The following is a 15,112-nucleotide window of genomic DNA, read 5'->3' as shown; positions in this document are numbered from 1 at the left end:
TAAACTCCACCCAAAATCCCAATCTTAATCTTATTTTTATGTGTGTTTCCTCATCTCCCATTATCACACTAATATTATTATTACCATTATTATCATTAAAACTACCATATCTTATATTAGTTATCAGCTATTTTATCTTGAGGTTTGGTGGCAATAATCTCCTCAAATCTTGAGAATCTTTCTAAAGATTCTTGCAGAATCCAGGTTGCACTTTTCTGCAGGTCGACAATGAAAGTCTTAATTCCAATATCCTTTAGTTTAATTATCATCATCATTATTATCGTTTAAATACTGCTAATGTCTTAATTTTAGTCGCTGTTTCTTTCATTAATTTTATACTTTGATGTATTTTTTATTCTAACAGAAAAAAATTCTTATAACAAAGAATTAAACAAAATGAATAAAAAAAATTAAAGAAAAACACTAAATAAAACAAAAAGAATATTTAAGTGATTAATGGAATAAATTTTTTTTAAATAAAAAAAAAATCAGGGATAGCTATTTTTTGTTTTTACTGTATCTTCTTTTTTCTTTCTTTCTTTGTTAGGTTTGTTCCATTTCCTCTTAATATACTAAAATGTTTCTTTTATCTTCTTGGTCTTATATTTATTTTTTAAATGTTTTCTGTTTGTTTTTTTTTCATTATTTTTTTGCTTTCTATTGTAATTTTATTTATTTTATTTTTTTTCTAGAATGGTAGTAGTTAAGGAATTTTGGAAGCAATTTCCTTCAGTTGGTTGTGACTAAGTCTAAAAAGTTCTCCAACATCTTTAGTGATATCAGTGGCGCCAAATCGTTTGTAAAAATCAATAGCCAATTGATTCCAGTCCAGCACACACCACTGCATCAATTCACATTGTTCTCTGGCAGCAACCTGGAAAGAAATAACAACAACAATAATAATCCTTTCTACTAAAGGCACAAGGCCTGAAATTTTGGGGGAGGGGACAAGTAGATTACATTGACCTGAGTGCATAAAACCCAGAAAAAAACCAGTGTCTGCTTACTCCCTCCACAACACTAATCTCAAAAAGTCTATCTGAGGCTTTATATAGCTATGGTGCGGCCTCACCTGGAATTTGCATCACTGGTCTGGAACCCCTATCTTGCCCAGGATATTAATCATCTAGAAACCGTTCAGCGACCAAGAGAATACCCTCCATCAGGCATTTGCCATATTCTGAATGCCTTACTTCCCTGGGCATGGATACATTGAAACTCCAACGTCTGGCAGCTGACTTGGCAGACATCCATAAAATTATTAACCGGCTTACAAACAATAACTCTGAGCACCTTTTCAAACTCCACCTGTCTAACACCTGTGGACATGTTTACAAAATCAGAAAACAGCACAGCTCCCATGACTTTCGGAAACATTTTTTCACGCTAAGAGTTGCTGAAGCATGGAACAAACTGTTGGCATCAGTTGTTAGTTGTCAGAGCACTGCATCCTTCAAAACTTCCATGCTTCCTGAGATTCGCCAACACTACACCTGATTTTCTCCCCTCCATACACACGCAAGCATGTATCTGACTCATACACTGTTCACTTCCCAGACATTTGTACATTACTACATATGCTTTATACGCACTTTTGACAAGTTGCGGTGCACCTGAGCACTGTATACACTAAATTCATTATTATTATTATAACTGGTGCTTAATTTTTTGACCCAAAAGGATAAAAGGTAAAGTTGACCTTGGCGGAATTTGAACTAAAAATGTAAAGCCAGACAAAATGCCACTAAGAATTTTGCCCAGCATGCTAATGATTCTGCCAGCTCACTGCTTTAACAACAATAATAACGGCTCCTTAATTAACCACGAAGAATTTACTAAAAGATTGAGGATTGTACAAAATGATACAATACTATGTGGGGTTACATGAAAATGGGCAAACAGTAAAATAAGGATAAGATCTGAACTCAAAATGTAAAGGGGTGAAACAAATACTGCAAAGCATTTTTTTCCCCTGAGTTCCAATGGTTTTGCCAGCTTTTAACATTAATAATAATTCTTTCTACTTTATGCATAAAGCCTGAAATTTTTGAGGGAAGTGGCCAAGTCAGTTATGTCAGCCCCAGTGCTTGACTGGGACTTGTTATATTGACCCCTGCACAAAAGGATGGAAGGTAAAAGTCAACTTTGATAAGATTTGAGCTCAGAACATTAAAGAGTCAGAAATGGTTTCAAATTTTGACACAATCCAGGCCAGCAGTTTTGGTGGCAGCAGTAGTGGTGGGGTGCTTAGTCAATTACATTGACCCCAATACCTGACTTTATTTTATTGACCGTGAAAGAGTAAAAGGCACAGTCAACCTTAGAAAAATTTCATCTGAGAATGTAAAGAGCCAGAACAGAGACTTGCAAAAGTGGCGAGCTGACAGAAACGTTAGTGGTGAGCTGGCAGAAACGTTAGCATGCCGGGCAAAATGCTTAGTGGTATTTCGTCTGCCGCTACATTCTGAGTTCAAATTCCGCTGAGGTCAACTTTGCCTTTCATCCTTTCGGGGTCAATTAAATAAGTACCAGTTACGCACTGGGGTTGATATAATCGACTTAATCCGTTTGTCTGTCCTTGTTTGCCCCGTCTGTATTTAGCCCCTTGTGGGCAATAAAGAAATAAGAACAGAGACTTGCAAAGCTTTTTTTGTCCGATGTTCAAACTAATCAGTCAGTTTGCTTTCTTAACAATAATGATGATGATAATGATGATACAATTATCAGTACATCACTAAACGAGTTTAATTTTTATAAATATTTTAGAAAGTTTGTAATGTATTGATTAATTAAAGACATTAAAGTTGAATCACTTTCAAAAATAATGTAATTATTTAATTGGAAAGTGGGTGGACGATAAGGTAGTAGTAATAGCAGTAGTAATGGTGGTGGTGGTGGTGCTGATTGTTGTTGCAGTGGTTGTAATGGTAGTGATAGGAGCATATGAGAGAAGTGTAAAGAATGAAATAGTTTGGAAGAGCTAGCAGAATGATGATGATGATGAAGAAGGAGGATAATGAAGGAGGAGGTTAAAATTAGAAAGGAATGAACACACGCACACACACATACACACACATACACACAAACACAAACACCCAGACAAGAAAATCAAAAGAAAACAAACAGTAAAAAAAAGTAGAATTGAAAGAAAAATTTTAAATACATAATTAATGATAGAAGATTGTAAATGAAGAAAATGGCTGATCGTTAGTAAGGAGAAACACACAAATAAGAAAGAAGAAAGCAAAGGACCACTGATGAGGTCACAGAAGTGTGACAAAAGAACTCTGGCTGAAATAAGATGAATGTAAAAATTGATGCAATATATATATATATATATGAACAGTTATTGCCAAGCTAATATGGCAGTCCAGAAATATAGGACGAATGCTGCCGTTGATTAGCTCCAAGAGGCCATCATTCTAGCTAGCTATGTTACACACGAACCTGTGTCCATTATAACCTTTGAGGTCAGTTACACACTAGGGTCGATGAAATCGACTATCCCCCTCCTCCAAATTTCAGGCCTTGTGCCTATTGTAGAAAGGTTTATCATTATTATTATTATTATTATTATTAATTTTGTTCATCATGTACATGTGTATTCAATATTATTTTATTTATTCTATTCAAGTGCAGAAAAACAAAAGCTTGTCATTAACAATTCCAGAATGTATTGGATTTATTTAGTGAAAGACTTTCGGCCCACCTTGTATATAAACATAATAAAAAAACAGGGGCAAGGTAAAGTGTCACACACAACATTTGTTTTTTGCTTATTATCTCTATGTATATGAGTGTGTGTGTGTGTGTGTGTGTGAATGTCATTTCCATATGTCTTTATAAAACCAGCTGAGTTAAAAGGTGTGTTTGTTTTGTTTTCATTCTCCAGTGAGCAAAGAACAAAAATAGCTTCAATTTCAGTGATTTCCTTGTTGAGAACAAATAGAATGAAAGTAACTTTCATGTTAAAAGAAGAAAAGAAAAGCAAGGATTAGTAATGGGAAGAGCATTTCACCATAAAGAAAAAAAAGCTGTGTCATGAAGTTTCATCTAACAAACAAACAAAAACAAAATAAAAGATGTAAAAATGATGATGATACATTACTGTTTTACTTGTTTCAGTCATTTGACTGTGGCCATGCTGGAGCACCGCCTTTAGTCGCGCAAATCGACCCCAGGACTTATTCTTTGTAAGCCTAGTATTTATTCTATCGGTCTCTTTTTGCCGAACCGCTAAGTTACGGGGATGTAAACACACCAGCATCGGTTGTCAAGCGATGTTGGGGGGCACAAACACAGACACACAAACATGTACGCACACATACATACATATATATATATACATATATACGACGGGCTTCTTTCAGTTTCCGTCTACCAAATCCACTCACAAGGCTTTGATCGGCCCGAGGCTATAGTAGAAGACACATGCCCAAGGTGCCACGCAGTGGGACTGAATCCGGAACCATGTGGTTGGTAAGCAAGCTACTTACCACACAACCACTCCTACGCCTACATTATACACAAATTTTCTGAATGAAATTTGTTAACTTTTCTTAGCAAAAATGAAGTGAATCAAGAGGCTCTTATGCATTTATGCTTCATATCATTACCATCATTCAGCATCCATGTTCTATGCTGGCATGGATTGGGTGGTTGAATGATTGGGTATGATCTGACAGGTCTGAGGACTGCATTCTGTTCCACTGCCTACTTTGGTAGGATTTCTACAACTCAATGCCCTTCCTTATGCCGACCATCTTACAGAATGTAATGGGTGCTTTGTTTTTGTGATGACTAGTGAGGTCATCAAGGAGCTTGCAAAACAAGACCTCTTGGTCCAGGGGTTGGGGTTGAGAGGTGGGAAGATAAAATTGAAGAAGGTGGCCTATGCCAGGTTTTGAGAAGCAAGAGAACAATAGAGGAATAGCTATGGGTGCCTTGCTGCAGAAGAAATATATGGCTATAAGGCAACGAGCTGGCAGAACCGTTAGCACGCCTGGTGAAATGCTGAGCGGTATTTCATCTGTCTTTACGTTCTGAGTTCAAATTCTGTCGAGGTCGACTTTGCCTTTCATCCTTTCAGGGTCGATAAATTAAGTACCAATTATGCACTGGGGTTGATGTAATTGACTTAATCCCTTTGTTTGTCCCCTCTGTTTAGCCCCTTGTGGGCAATAAAGAAATAAGAAATATATGGCTATGTCTACTGGAAAAGGAGAGAAGATAGTGATGATGAGGTGTCAGGGTGATACTAAAAAGTTTTCAGTGTCCTTGTTTTTCATAGAGACCTCCTCCCCCACTTTGGCACAGCCTCAACAACACAGATATTGAGAGATGTGGAGTATGTGAGTGACATGTGGGAGAGAAGATGGGGGCAAAAGCAATACAATTATTGATATAACATCAATCAATAATAGCATTGCTTTCACCATGCTCATCCCATCCAACTAGTAATGTTGTTCTGTGTTTTTGTTGGAGTTTTTTTTATTTTTTATTTTGCACTAGTGCAACTAGAGGGAGGGAGGGTGGCATATAAGTCAGACATTTAACATTGCTGTAACAACAACCACAACCACCACCACTGCTATCACTATCATCATGTGCCTCCCTGCCAACTGTCATACCAATTTTATATTGGTACCACTAGAAGTGTCTTAGTAGGACTTCTCAGCATTGTTGTTGTACTACTACCACCACAACTATCTTCACCAATGATTGCTACCAATACTACAACCTTTACTATTACTAATCACTATCACTACGGTCAGTACTTTGGCCACCATCAGCACCACTACTACTTTCAAAACTATAATTACTACCACTGCAACTACAACACAATCGCTACCACCACCACCACCACCACTACTACATCTGCCACTATGAAATATCAGCACTGTAATCACCATTATGATGCCTCTCACTACCATCCTCATAACTACTACTACTACTACTACTACTACTACTACAGCCACAACTATTACTACACCATCATCAGTACCTCTACCATCATTACCACTACTGTCACTATCATCATCACAACCACCACCACCACTATCAACGACGAGCACCCCCACTGCCACCACCACCATTACAACTGTTTCCACATCTGTAACCAGTAACTAATACTTCGTTTGGTATTTAAGGAAACAAGATGGCATCTGATGTGTTACCTTCCCAGTGGTAGCTCTCTTATCAATACTGTTCCCCTCCAGAAACCCTACAGAAATTACCACCACCATCACTGCCACTGCTGCTGTTATCAATAACACCATTATTACTAGCACTAAATACCACTGCCGTCAGAGAAGCACCCTGACTATGCTAACTAGTGCACTAACACCACAACCACCACCACCACCACCATCATCACTACCATAACCAGCAGTATCGTTACTACCACCACCACCACCATCACCAATATCATTATGAACACTACCATCACTACTACTACAACTACCACCACCACCACCACCACCATCACTTGTACCCCCACCATAATACCATCACCAAAACCATCAATATCACCAACATAACCACCACCACCACCACCACCATCGCTACCATAGCCAGCAGTATTGTTACTACCACCACCACCACCACCAATATCATTATGAACACTACCATCACTACTACAACTGCCACCACCACCTGTACCCCCACCATAATGCCATCACCAATATAGCCATCACCACTATCTCCACCAGTGATGCTATCACCAAAACCACCACAACCACCACCATCACCAATACCATCATGAATACCGATGTTACCACCACCACACCATCACCACTAACAACAACAACTTCTACACAGTTGATTGCCCTGCTAGAAATAGCAACCAAATTTTTCTAAAATCACACTTTACTTACTGACTTGGAAAAAGGGAAAGACATGTTGGAGAATGTTTTTTTAAATAACCTTAAAAGGACAGGATGGTCCTAGTTGGAATGTCCTTGATCAAAAGTCTGCTCAATCAAGGCTGGCCAGGGGCTAAACAACAACAACACTAGTAACATCAACAACACAATATTCCCACTACTACTACTATTGCAAACAAAACTACTATTATCAGCACTACTACTACCACCAATACTGCAGTCAAAGCTACTACTACTACCACCACCACCGATACTGCAGTCAAAGCTACTACTACCACCACCACCACCAATACTGCAGTCAAAGCTACTACTACTACCAATACTGCAGTCAAAGCTACTACTACCCCCAATACTGCAGTCAAAGCTGCTACTACTACCACCACCAATACTGCAGTCAAAGCTAATACTACCATCAATACTGCAGTCAAAGCTACTACTACTACCACCACCACCAATACTGCAGTCAAAGCTACTACTACCACCAATACTGCAGTCAAAGCTACTACTACCCCCAATACTGCAGTCAAAGCTGCTACTACTACCACCACCAATACTGCAGTCAAAGCTACTACTACCACCAATACTGCAGTCAAAGCTACTACTACCCCCAATACTGCAGTCAAAGCTACTACTACCACCACCAATAATGCAGTCAAAGCTGCTGTTACTATTGCTACTACTACATATAAAAACATCTACCACTACTGCTACAGATAAAAACACTACTACTACGACTACTACAGATAAAAACATATCTACTACTAGTACTACTACATATACAAACATATCTACTACTACCACTATTGCCACCAATGCAATCAAATCTGCTGTTGCTGCTACTAATTATACTACTACCACCACGGCCACTTCTGTTACTGCAATCAATGCCACTACTACCAGTACTACTACTAAATAACAAAAACATATCTACTACTACCACTACTATCAGTAAGAACATACTTTTTACTACTGCAGCTACAACCACCACCACCACCACCACAACTACTGTACAGTACTTCCACCAACACCTCTGTCGGGGATCATCCCCTCCTTTCCTCCCTCCCTCCCACAAAAATACTATTGAGCAAACCTTACCAATTTCTTTAAGCATAATAGTTGCTGTTATAGTAGACTGCAAGGTGGTAGAATCGTTAGCACACCAAACAAGATGCTTAGTGGGGTTTCATTTGTCATTATTATTCTGAGTTCAAATTCTGCTGAGGTCGACTTTGCCTGTCATCTTTCTGGGGTGGGGGGGATCAATAAGATAAGTACCTATTTTTTTACTACCCATAAGAAGCTAAACACAGAGAGGACAAACAAGGACAGACAAACGGATTAAGTCGATTACATCGACATCAGTGCGTAACTGGTACTTAATTTATCGACCCTGAAAGGATGAAAGGCAAAGTCGACCTCAGTGGAATTTGAACTCAGAATGTAACAGCAGATGAAATACGGCTACGCATTTCGTCTGGCGTGCTAACGTTTCTGCCAGCTCGCCGCCTTATAAAATAAGTACCATTTGAGCACTGGGGTTGATGTAAACAACCAGCATCTCATTCCTGTAAAATTTCATGCTATGTTCCTACAGTAGAAAAGGTTTTAGGTGGTGAGCTGACAGAATTGTTAGCTCACTGAGCAAAATGCTTACTGGTGTTTCATCCGTCTATGTTCAGAGTTCAAATTCTGCTGAGGGTCAATAAAATAAGTACCAGTTGAGCACTGGGGTTGATGTAATTGACTTAACACCTTCCACCATTATTATTATAATTATTATTTTTGAGTGAGAGAGCAGTGCATGCCATCAAAGTGACACTGGGGTAAAATATACGAAGCCCAGTATACCCATCATGACTACCTGGCTGATAAGGTACACCAGGCACATGCATCACGACCATATATGTGCAACATGGTGATCTCATATAAACAGCACATGAACTTGTAGGTGGGGCCTAGTTAGAATTTTCTTCTAGTGGAGTAACCCATCCCACTCAAAAGGTCCCTGACTAAGGGTTGTTTAAGGATGTTGAATGAACCACCCATATTTCCAAAGGTGAATTATTCAAACCTCTAAGAATCCCTCTCAACACATGGCTATGATGCTCCCCCACTACTTCTGCTCATGATCAGAGACGCACATATCAGCCACTAAGGGACATGCTCAACTGGTTAAGGTCAAGCAACTGACAAGCAAATCTGTGGTATTGAGCAGAATATTTGCTGTAGCCCATCTTTTATACCAAGACAAAACAATGTACATGATAACACTTCCAATCAGTTAAGATCAGAAGCCATGAGAGCCATTGCCTGGTACAGCATTATTATTATTATTATTATTAGGAAAGGCTGTGTTTATATGCCAGGAGGCCATGGCAAAAGTTGTGTGGTGGACGAGATTGAAGGAGCTGAAGACAAACATGTTTCTCTTTGGCCAATCCATGATGAACTACTACATGTTTCTCTTGAAAAGGAAAATAAGGGTAGAGAGGGAAGCATTGTCTTCTGGTCAGTTTGCCGAAAGGTGAATGAAAGTGGTGAGAATGGTACGAGTGAATGGGCCAGCCCTAAGCATGTAGTTGGAAAAAGGAAAGGAGATGAAAAAAGGCACCTGCCCCAAAAGTCAGGGCACCCATGGTTTTTATGGGGTTTTTCCATGAGCAGCCCTCGAACGTATCTTCCCTATTGAGGATAACATATTGTTGATAATTTTTTTTATTTTTAAATTTTATTTAGTCTTGTTTACATGCAAAGCCCTCACAACTACACACAATCACACAGATACACACATTTTTGTTTTGTCCTGTGCTGTCCATGTTTTTTGTCATGTAAACCCTTGTGGTTAATAAAGAAATCATTATTATTATTATTAACTCCACCTTAGTGAAGGCAGAGGTATTATTCTCAGTTGTGTTTGTTTGTTTATCCATGGACAAGATATCTCAAGAACCACTGGATGGATTCAGATGAAACTTTCAGGGATGCTTGGCCTCGTGACTGGCACGAACTGATTACATATTGGGATCAATCTGGTACTGGACAAGGATTCCGGATTATTTTTCCTCTTTTTTTACTTTATTTTTTAAGAGCGATCAGATTCATTTTTAGTATTCTTGTTTATGAGAGCAGTTGAGTTCTCATTTTAAAAATCATCTCTGGCTAATTGTTGAGAGGGTATTAGTGTTGCCTTGGTAGAAGTTTGCACTCTCTGAGTGCTCTTTTTATTATTGTTATTATTATCATTCTCCTTAGCATGCCTGAGGAGACTTTCCACCAACTGCATTGCCTGTAACTGAGTATCCTCTTCCCCCAAAATTTCAGGCCTTGTGCCTATAGTAGAAAGAATTATTGTTGTTTTTTAGTCCCAAGAGATTGATCAGAGATTGAAGCTGTTTTGTTTTTTCTGTTTTTCCCCATCATAGTCTAACCAGAACTACATTATCCAATGTATTTTTTTTTTTTCACCTTTTTATAACATTAATTTGAGGTGATTTAACCCTTTCGTTACCAACCCGGCTGAAACCGGCTCTGGCTCTGAGTACAAATGTCTTGTTTTCATAAGTTTTGAATTAAAATTTTCCACCAAACCTTAGTCACCAAACCTTAGTTCCTAACACTAGCTTAATGATAGCTAAGTTATTTTACTAAATTCTTTGTTATATTTAAAGTAATTGAAACAAAAATGCAGAGCATCTCAAAAAAATACAGTAACAAAAGGGTTAAGGAAAACGTTTGGCTGCTATTGTAGCATGTTGTGCAACCACTTAGAGGCTCGCTCTTAGGTTTGTCAGTATATATATAGTAATGTCTATAGCTATATATGTTTATATTTCTCTATCTACATTATAAATATATACCTATGTCTATCTATCTATCTACTGACCTAGCTAACCTATCTATCTGTGTGTGTGTGTGTGTGTGTTATAAGTGTCCCTATTATTCTAATTACTTACACTATCAATCTCTCTCACTCCTACTCCAAAATTCTCTATAAGACCTTCATTGTTCCGGAAGTTTTCTGCAAGAATCTTGAGAATCATATCATTATTAAGGTACTACAGTAAACTCCCCCCCCCCCATCCTATTTTATACCCCCCCCTCGCTCTCTTTGCATATATATCAGAACAGGAGTTTGGAAAATTCTTTGGTATTCTCCAGTTCTGATATTATTTACTCTACAGAAAATATTTCCCAGAATTTTCAACTCTTATGCATACCTCACACAAATATAACGCCTACATACAATTTTAGAGTACTGGAATAATCAGATGTGCTTCATGAAGACATAGCTTAGATTTTAACCCTACCTACAATATATATATATATATATATATGCGTGTGTGTGTGTATATATATATATATATATATATATATATATATATATTTTATAGTTCAGGGCTATCAACTATTTTTAAGTTATCGTTATAGATATTTAAGATCTATCTCCCTTACAGGGCTGATTAGAAATTGGCTGCCGGTTCTTCGCGGGCCCCCCCCCCTCTTTTTACATTGTCTGTCTGGACTCCTCTTCCTACTCCTCGACATGGCTATGCATACTTAAGCTAGTAACCTGCCTCACTCTTGATTCCGAATTCCTTTTGCCAAGTCTGTCCGTAAACGAAGTGATCCCAAGATAAGAAATCTTTGAACTTTAATTCATCCGTATCTCTATTTATTATTATTATTTATTAATTATTATTATTCTGATCCCCCTAGTCGCCACTCTGTTTACTATTTCAGCCTCGCCTCGTTTTTGCATATTCTGTATAATTCACTAGTTCGTTATAGATATTTAAGATCTATCTCCCTTACAGGGCTGATTAGAAATTGGCTGCCGGTTCTTCACGGGTTTCTCTCCCCCTCTTTTTACATTGTGTCTGTCTGGACTCCTCTTCCTACTCCTCGACATGGCTATGCATACTTAAGCTAGTAACCTGCCTCACTCTTGATTCCGAATTCCTTTTGCCAAGTCTGTCCGTAAATGAAGTGATCCCAAGATAAGAAATCTTTGAACTTTAATTCATCCGTATCTCTATTTATTATTATTATTTATTAATTATTATTTTCTGATCCCCCTAGTCGCCACTCTGTTTACTATTTCAGCCTCGCCTCGTTTTTGCATATTCTGTATAATTCACTAGTTATCGTTATAGATATTTAAGATCTATCTCCCTTACAGGGCTGATTAGAAATTGGCTGCCGGTTCTTCGCGGGGTTTCTCTCCCCCTCTTTTTACATTGTCTGTCTGGACTCCTCGACATGGCTATGCATACTTTAGCTAGTAACCTGCCTCACTCTTGATTCCGAATTCCTTTTGCCAAGTCTGTACGTAAACGAAGTGATCCCAAGATAAGAAATCTTTGAACTTTAATTCATCCGTATCTCTTTTTATTATTATTATTTATTAATTATTATTATTCTGATCTCCCTAGTCGCCACTCTGTTTACTATTTCAGCCTCGCCTCGTTTTTGCATATTCTGTATAATTCACTAGTTATCGTTATAGATTTTAAGATCTATCTCCCTTACAGGGCTGATTAGAAATTGGCTGCCGGTTCTTCGCGGGCCCCCCCCCTCTTTTTACATGTCTGTCTGGACTCCTCTTCCTACTCCTCGACATGGCTATGCATACTTAAGCTAGTAACCTGCCTCACTCTTGATTCCGAATTCCTTTTGCCAAGTCTGTCCGTAAACGAAGTGATCCCAAGATAAGAATCTTTGAACTTTAATTCATCCGTATCTCTATTTATTATTATTATTTATTAATTATTATTATTCTGATCCCCCTAGTCGCCACTCTGTTTACTATTTCAGCCTCGCTCGTTTTTGCATATTCTGTATAATTCACTAGTTATCGTTATAGATATTTAAGATCTATCTCCCTTACAGGCTGATTAGAAATTGGCTGCCGGTTCTTCGCGGCGCTCCCGCCCTACCCACCCCCCCCCCAATACCGGATATCTCTATTTTGCTCCAACTATACCGGATGTCGTTTCTCCCACCATTATAGGTGTCTACTCTTTGAACCCCCCTCTTCAATACGCTATTTCACCATGCATTACCCCTCTCTCGATATCCTACGTTCTACTTGCCTAGACCTGTCCTCTGAACCACCCCTCCCGCTGGTGCTCCCCTATATTTCTGCACCCCCACCACCACCATTATAGGTGTCTACTCTTTGAATCCCCCTCTTCAATACACTATTCACCATGCATTACCCCTCTCTCGATATCCTACGTTCTACTTGCCTAGAACCGCCTCTGAACCACCCCTCCCACTGGTGCTCCCCTATATTTCTGCACCCCCCCACCACCATTATAGGTGTCTACTCTTTGAACCCCCCTCTTCAATACGCTATTTCACCATGCATTACCCCTCTCTCGATATCCTACGTTCTACTTGCCTAGAACCTGTCCTCTGAACCACCCCTCCGCTGGTGCTCCCCTATATTTCTGCACCCCCACCACACCATTATAGGTGTCTACTCTTTGAACCCCCCTCAATACCTATTTCACCATGCATTACCCCTCTCTCGATATCCTAGTTCTACTTGCCTAGAACCTGTCCTCTGAACCACCCCCCACGGTGCCCCCTATATTTCTGCACCCCCCCCCCATAAAAAAAAAGCACCATCCGAACGTGGCCGATGCCAGACCCCTCTGGCACCTGTGCAGGTGGCACGTAAAAACACCCACTACACTCGCGGAGTGGTTGGCGTTAGGAAGGGCATCCAGCTGTAGAAACACTGCCAGACTAGACTGGAGCCTGGGGCAGTCCCGAGCTCTCCCTACCCGGTCGAAACCGTCCAACCCGTGCTAGCGCGAAACGGACGTTAAACGATGATGATGATGATGATTATGCGTGTTTGTGTGTGTATATATCTATCTATCTATATTTATCTATATATATATATGCGTGTTTGTGTGTATCTATCTATCTATATCTATATATACACACACACACACACACACACACACACATACATACATACACAACTTTTCCTCTATATTTTGTAATATCTATTTTCTCCCGTCCCATCACCTTACTCTCCATTCTTCATCCTCTCCTCCCACACACATCATCAAAGAAAAAAAAGAAAGAAGGAAAGTAAAAAAGAATGATTCCTGAATATAAATGCAAACTTCAAAATTACTGCATAGTAGTAGTAGTGATGGTGGCAGTTGCGGTGGTGGTGGTGGTAGTTCTTCCCTGCCACCTTGCCTCCCGGCTGACGTTTGTGGTGTCTATTTCCCTACTGTAACCTTTACACAGGAAACAAGATTTCTGTTTTGTCTGATTGAAGCCTCTTTAGGTCGAAAGGACAGTTCTAATTAAATGCCTACACAAGGAGGAGTTGTTACAGTTTGGCAAGTTCATATCTGTCTTGAGGAAGGTGAGGTGAGGTGGGAGATGAAGGAGGGCAGGTGTAAGAAGAGGGAAAAGATGCACGCATGTGACTGCGTGTGTGTGTGTGTGTGTGTGTGTGTGTAGGGTGGCAAGCTAGTAGACACAGCACGCCGATCGAAATGCTTGGCGGTATTTCGTCTGCTACTACGTTCTAAGTTCAAATTCCGCCGAGGTCGACTTTGCCTTTCATCCTTTCGAGGTCGATAAATAAAGTACCAGTTTCGCACTGGGTCGATGTAATCGACTTAATCCCTTTGTCTGTAGTTATTTGTCCCCTCTATGTTTAGCCCCTTGTGGGCAATAAGGAAATATATATGTGTGTGTGTATGTGTGGTTTCTTAAACTAAGATTTTTACATCCATCTCCTTACTCACCCTTCTGCTTCTCCTGTCATTCTGAGAAGAAGCTGTTTAATACAAGTTATTTTATACAAGCCTGCTTTGCTTGGCACCAAATTCCTGCAGTATTTTGGCAAATGAGGGACAATTCTCCCCCCCCCCCACTTTCCACACACACACACATATGAACAGTTCCCAACAACTGATTAGAATAAAATCATTCAGACAACACACTCCAGTCTCTAACCCACAGATTGTGCTTTTTGCCCCTCTCTCGCTCGCTCTCTCTGTCTGCCTTTACTAATGCTGCTACTGTAGCCTCTGTTCTCCACAGCTGACCAGTCTTATGTCACTCTGGTACTCTGAATTACAAGGAGCTCAGTGGTAGCTCCACTCAGGTACTCCAGACTCACTTATCTCTATTCCTTTTGTTTCCCCTTTATATTATGTCTCCCACACCTCAGGCCCTTACACTAACCACTC

At 39.5% G+C, this 15,112-nt stretch overlaps 1 protein-coding gene across 2 annotated transcripts in view; it reads right to left on the bottom strand.

The window, feature by feature from the left end:
* Positions 1-535: 535 nt before the first annotated feature.
* LOC115216676 (diamine acetyltransferase 1) overlaps positions 536-15,112 on the bottom strand; it is a 119,288-nt gene continuing 104,711 nt past the window's right edge. For both annotated transcript variants that reach the window (XM_029786181.2, XM_029786180.2), the window contains one exon: positions 536-874. In XM_029786181.2, the coding sequence (XP_029642041.1) occupies positions 704-874 (171 nt within the window). In that variant the 3' untranslated portion in view covers positions 536-703. The remainder of the gene's footprint in view (positions 875-15,112) is intronic.

The sequence above is a fragment of the Octopus sinensis genome, linkage group LG10 (assembly GCF_006345805.1).
Source record: "Octopus sinensis linkage group LG10, ASM634580v1, whole genome shotgun sequence".
Taxonomy (NCBI): Eukaryota; Metazoa; Mollusca; class Cephalopoda; order Octopoda; family Octopodidae; genus Octopus; species Octopus sinensis.
The sequence above is the reverse complement of the archived record's forward strand: the minus strand, read 5'-3'. Positions and strand labels throughout refer to the sequence as shown.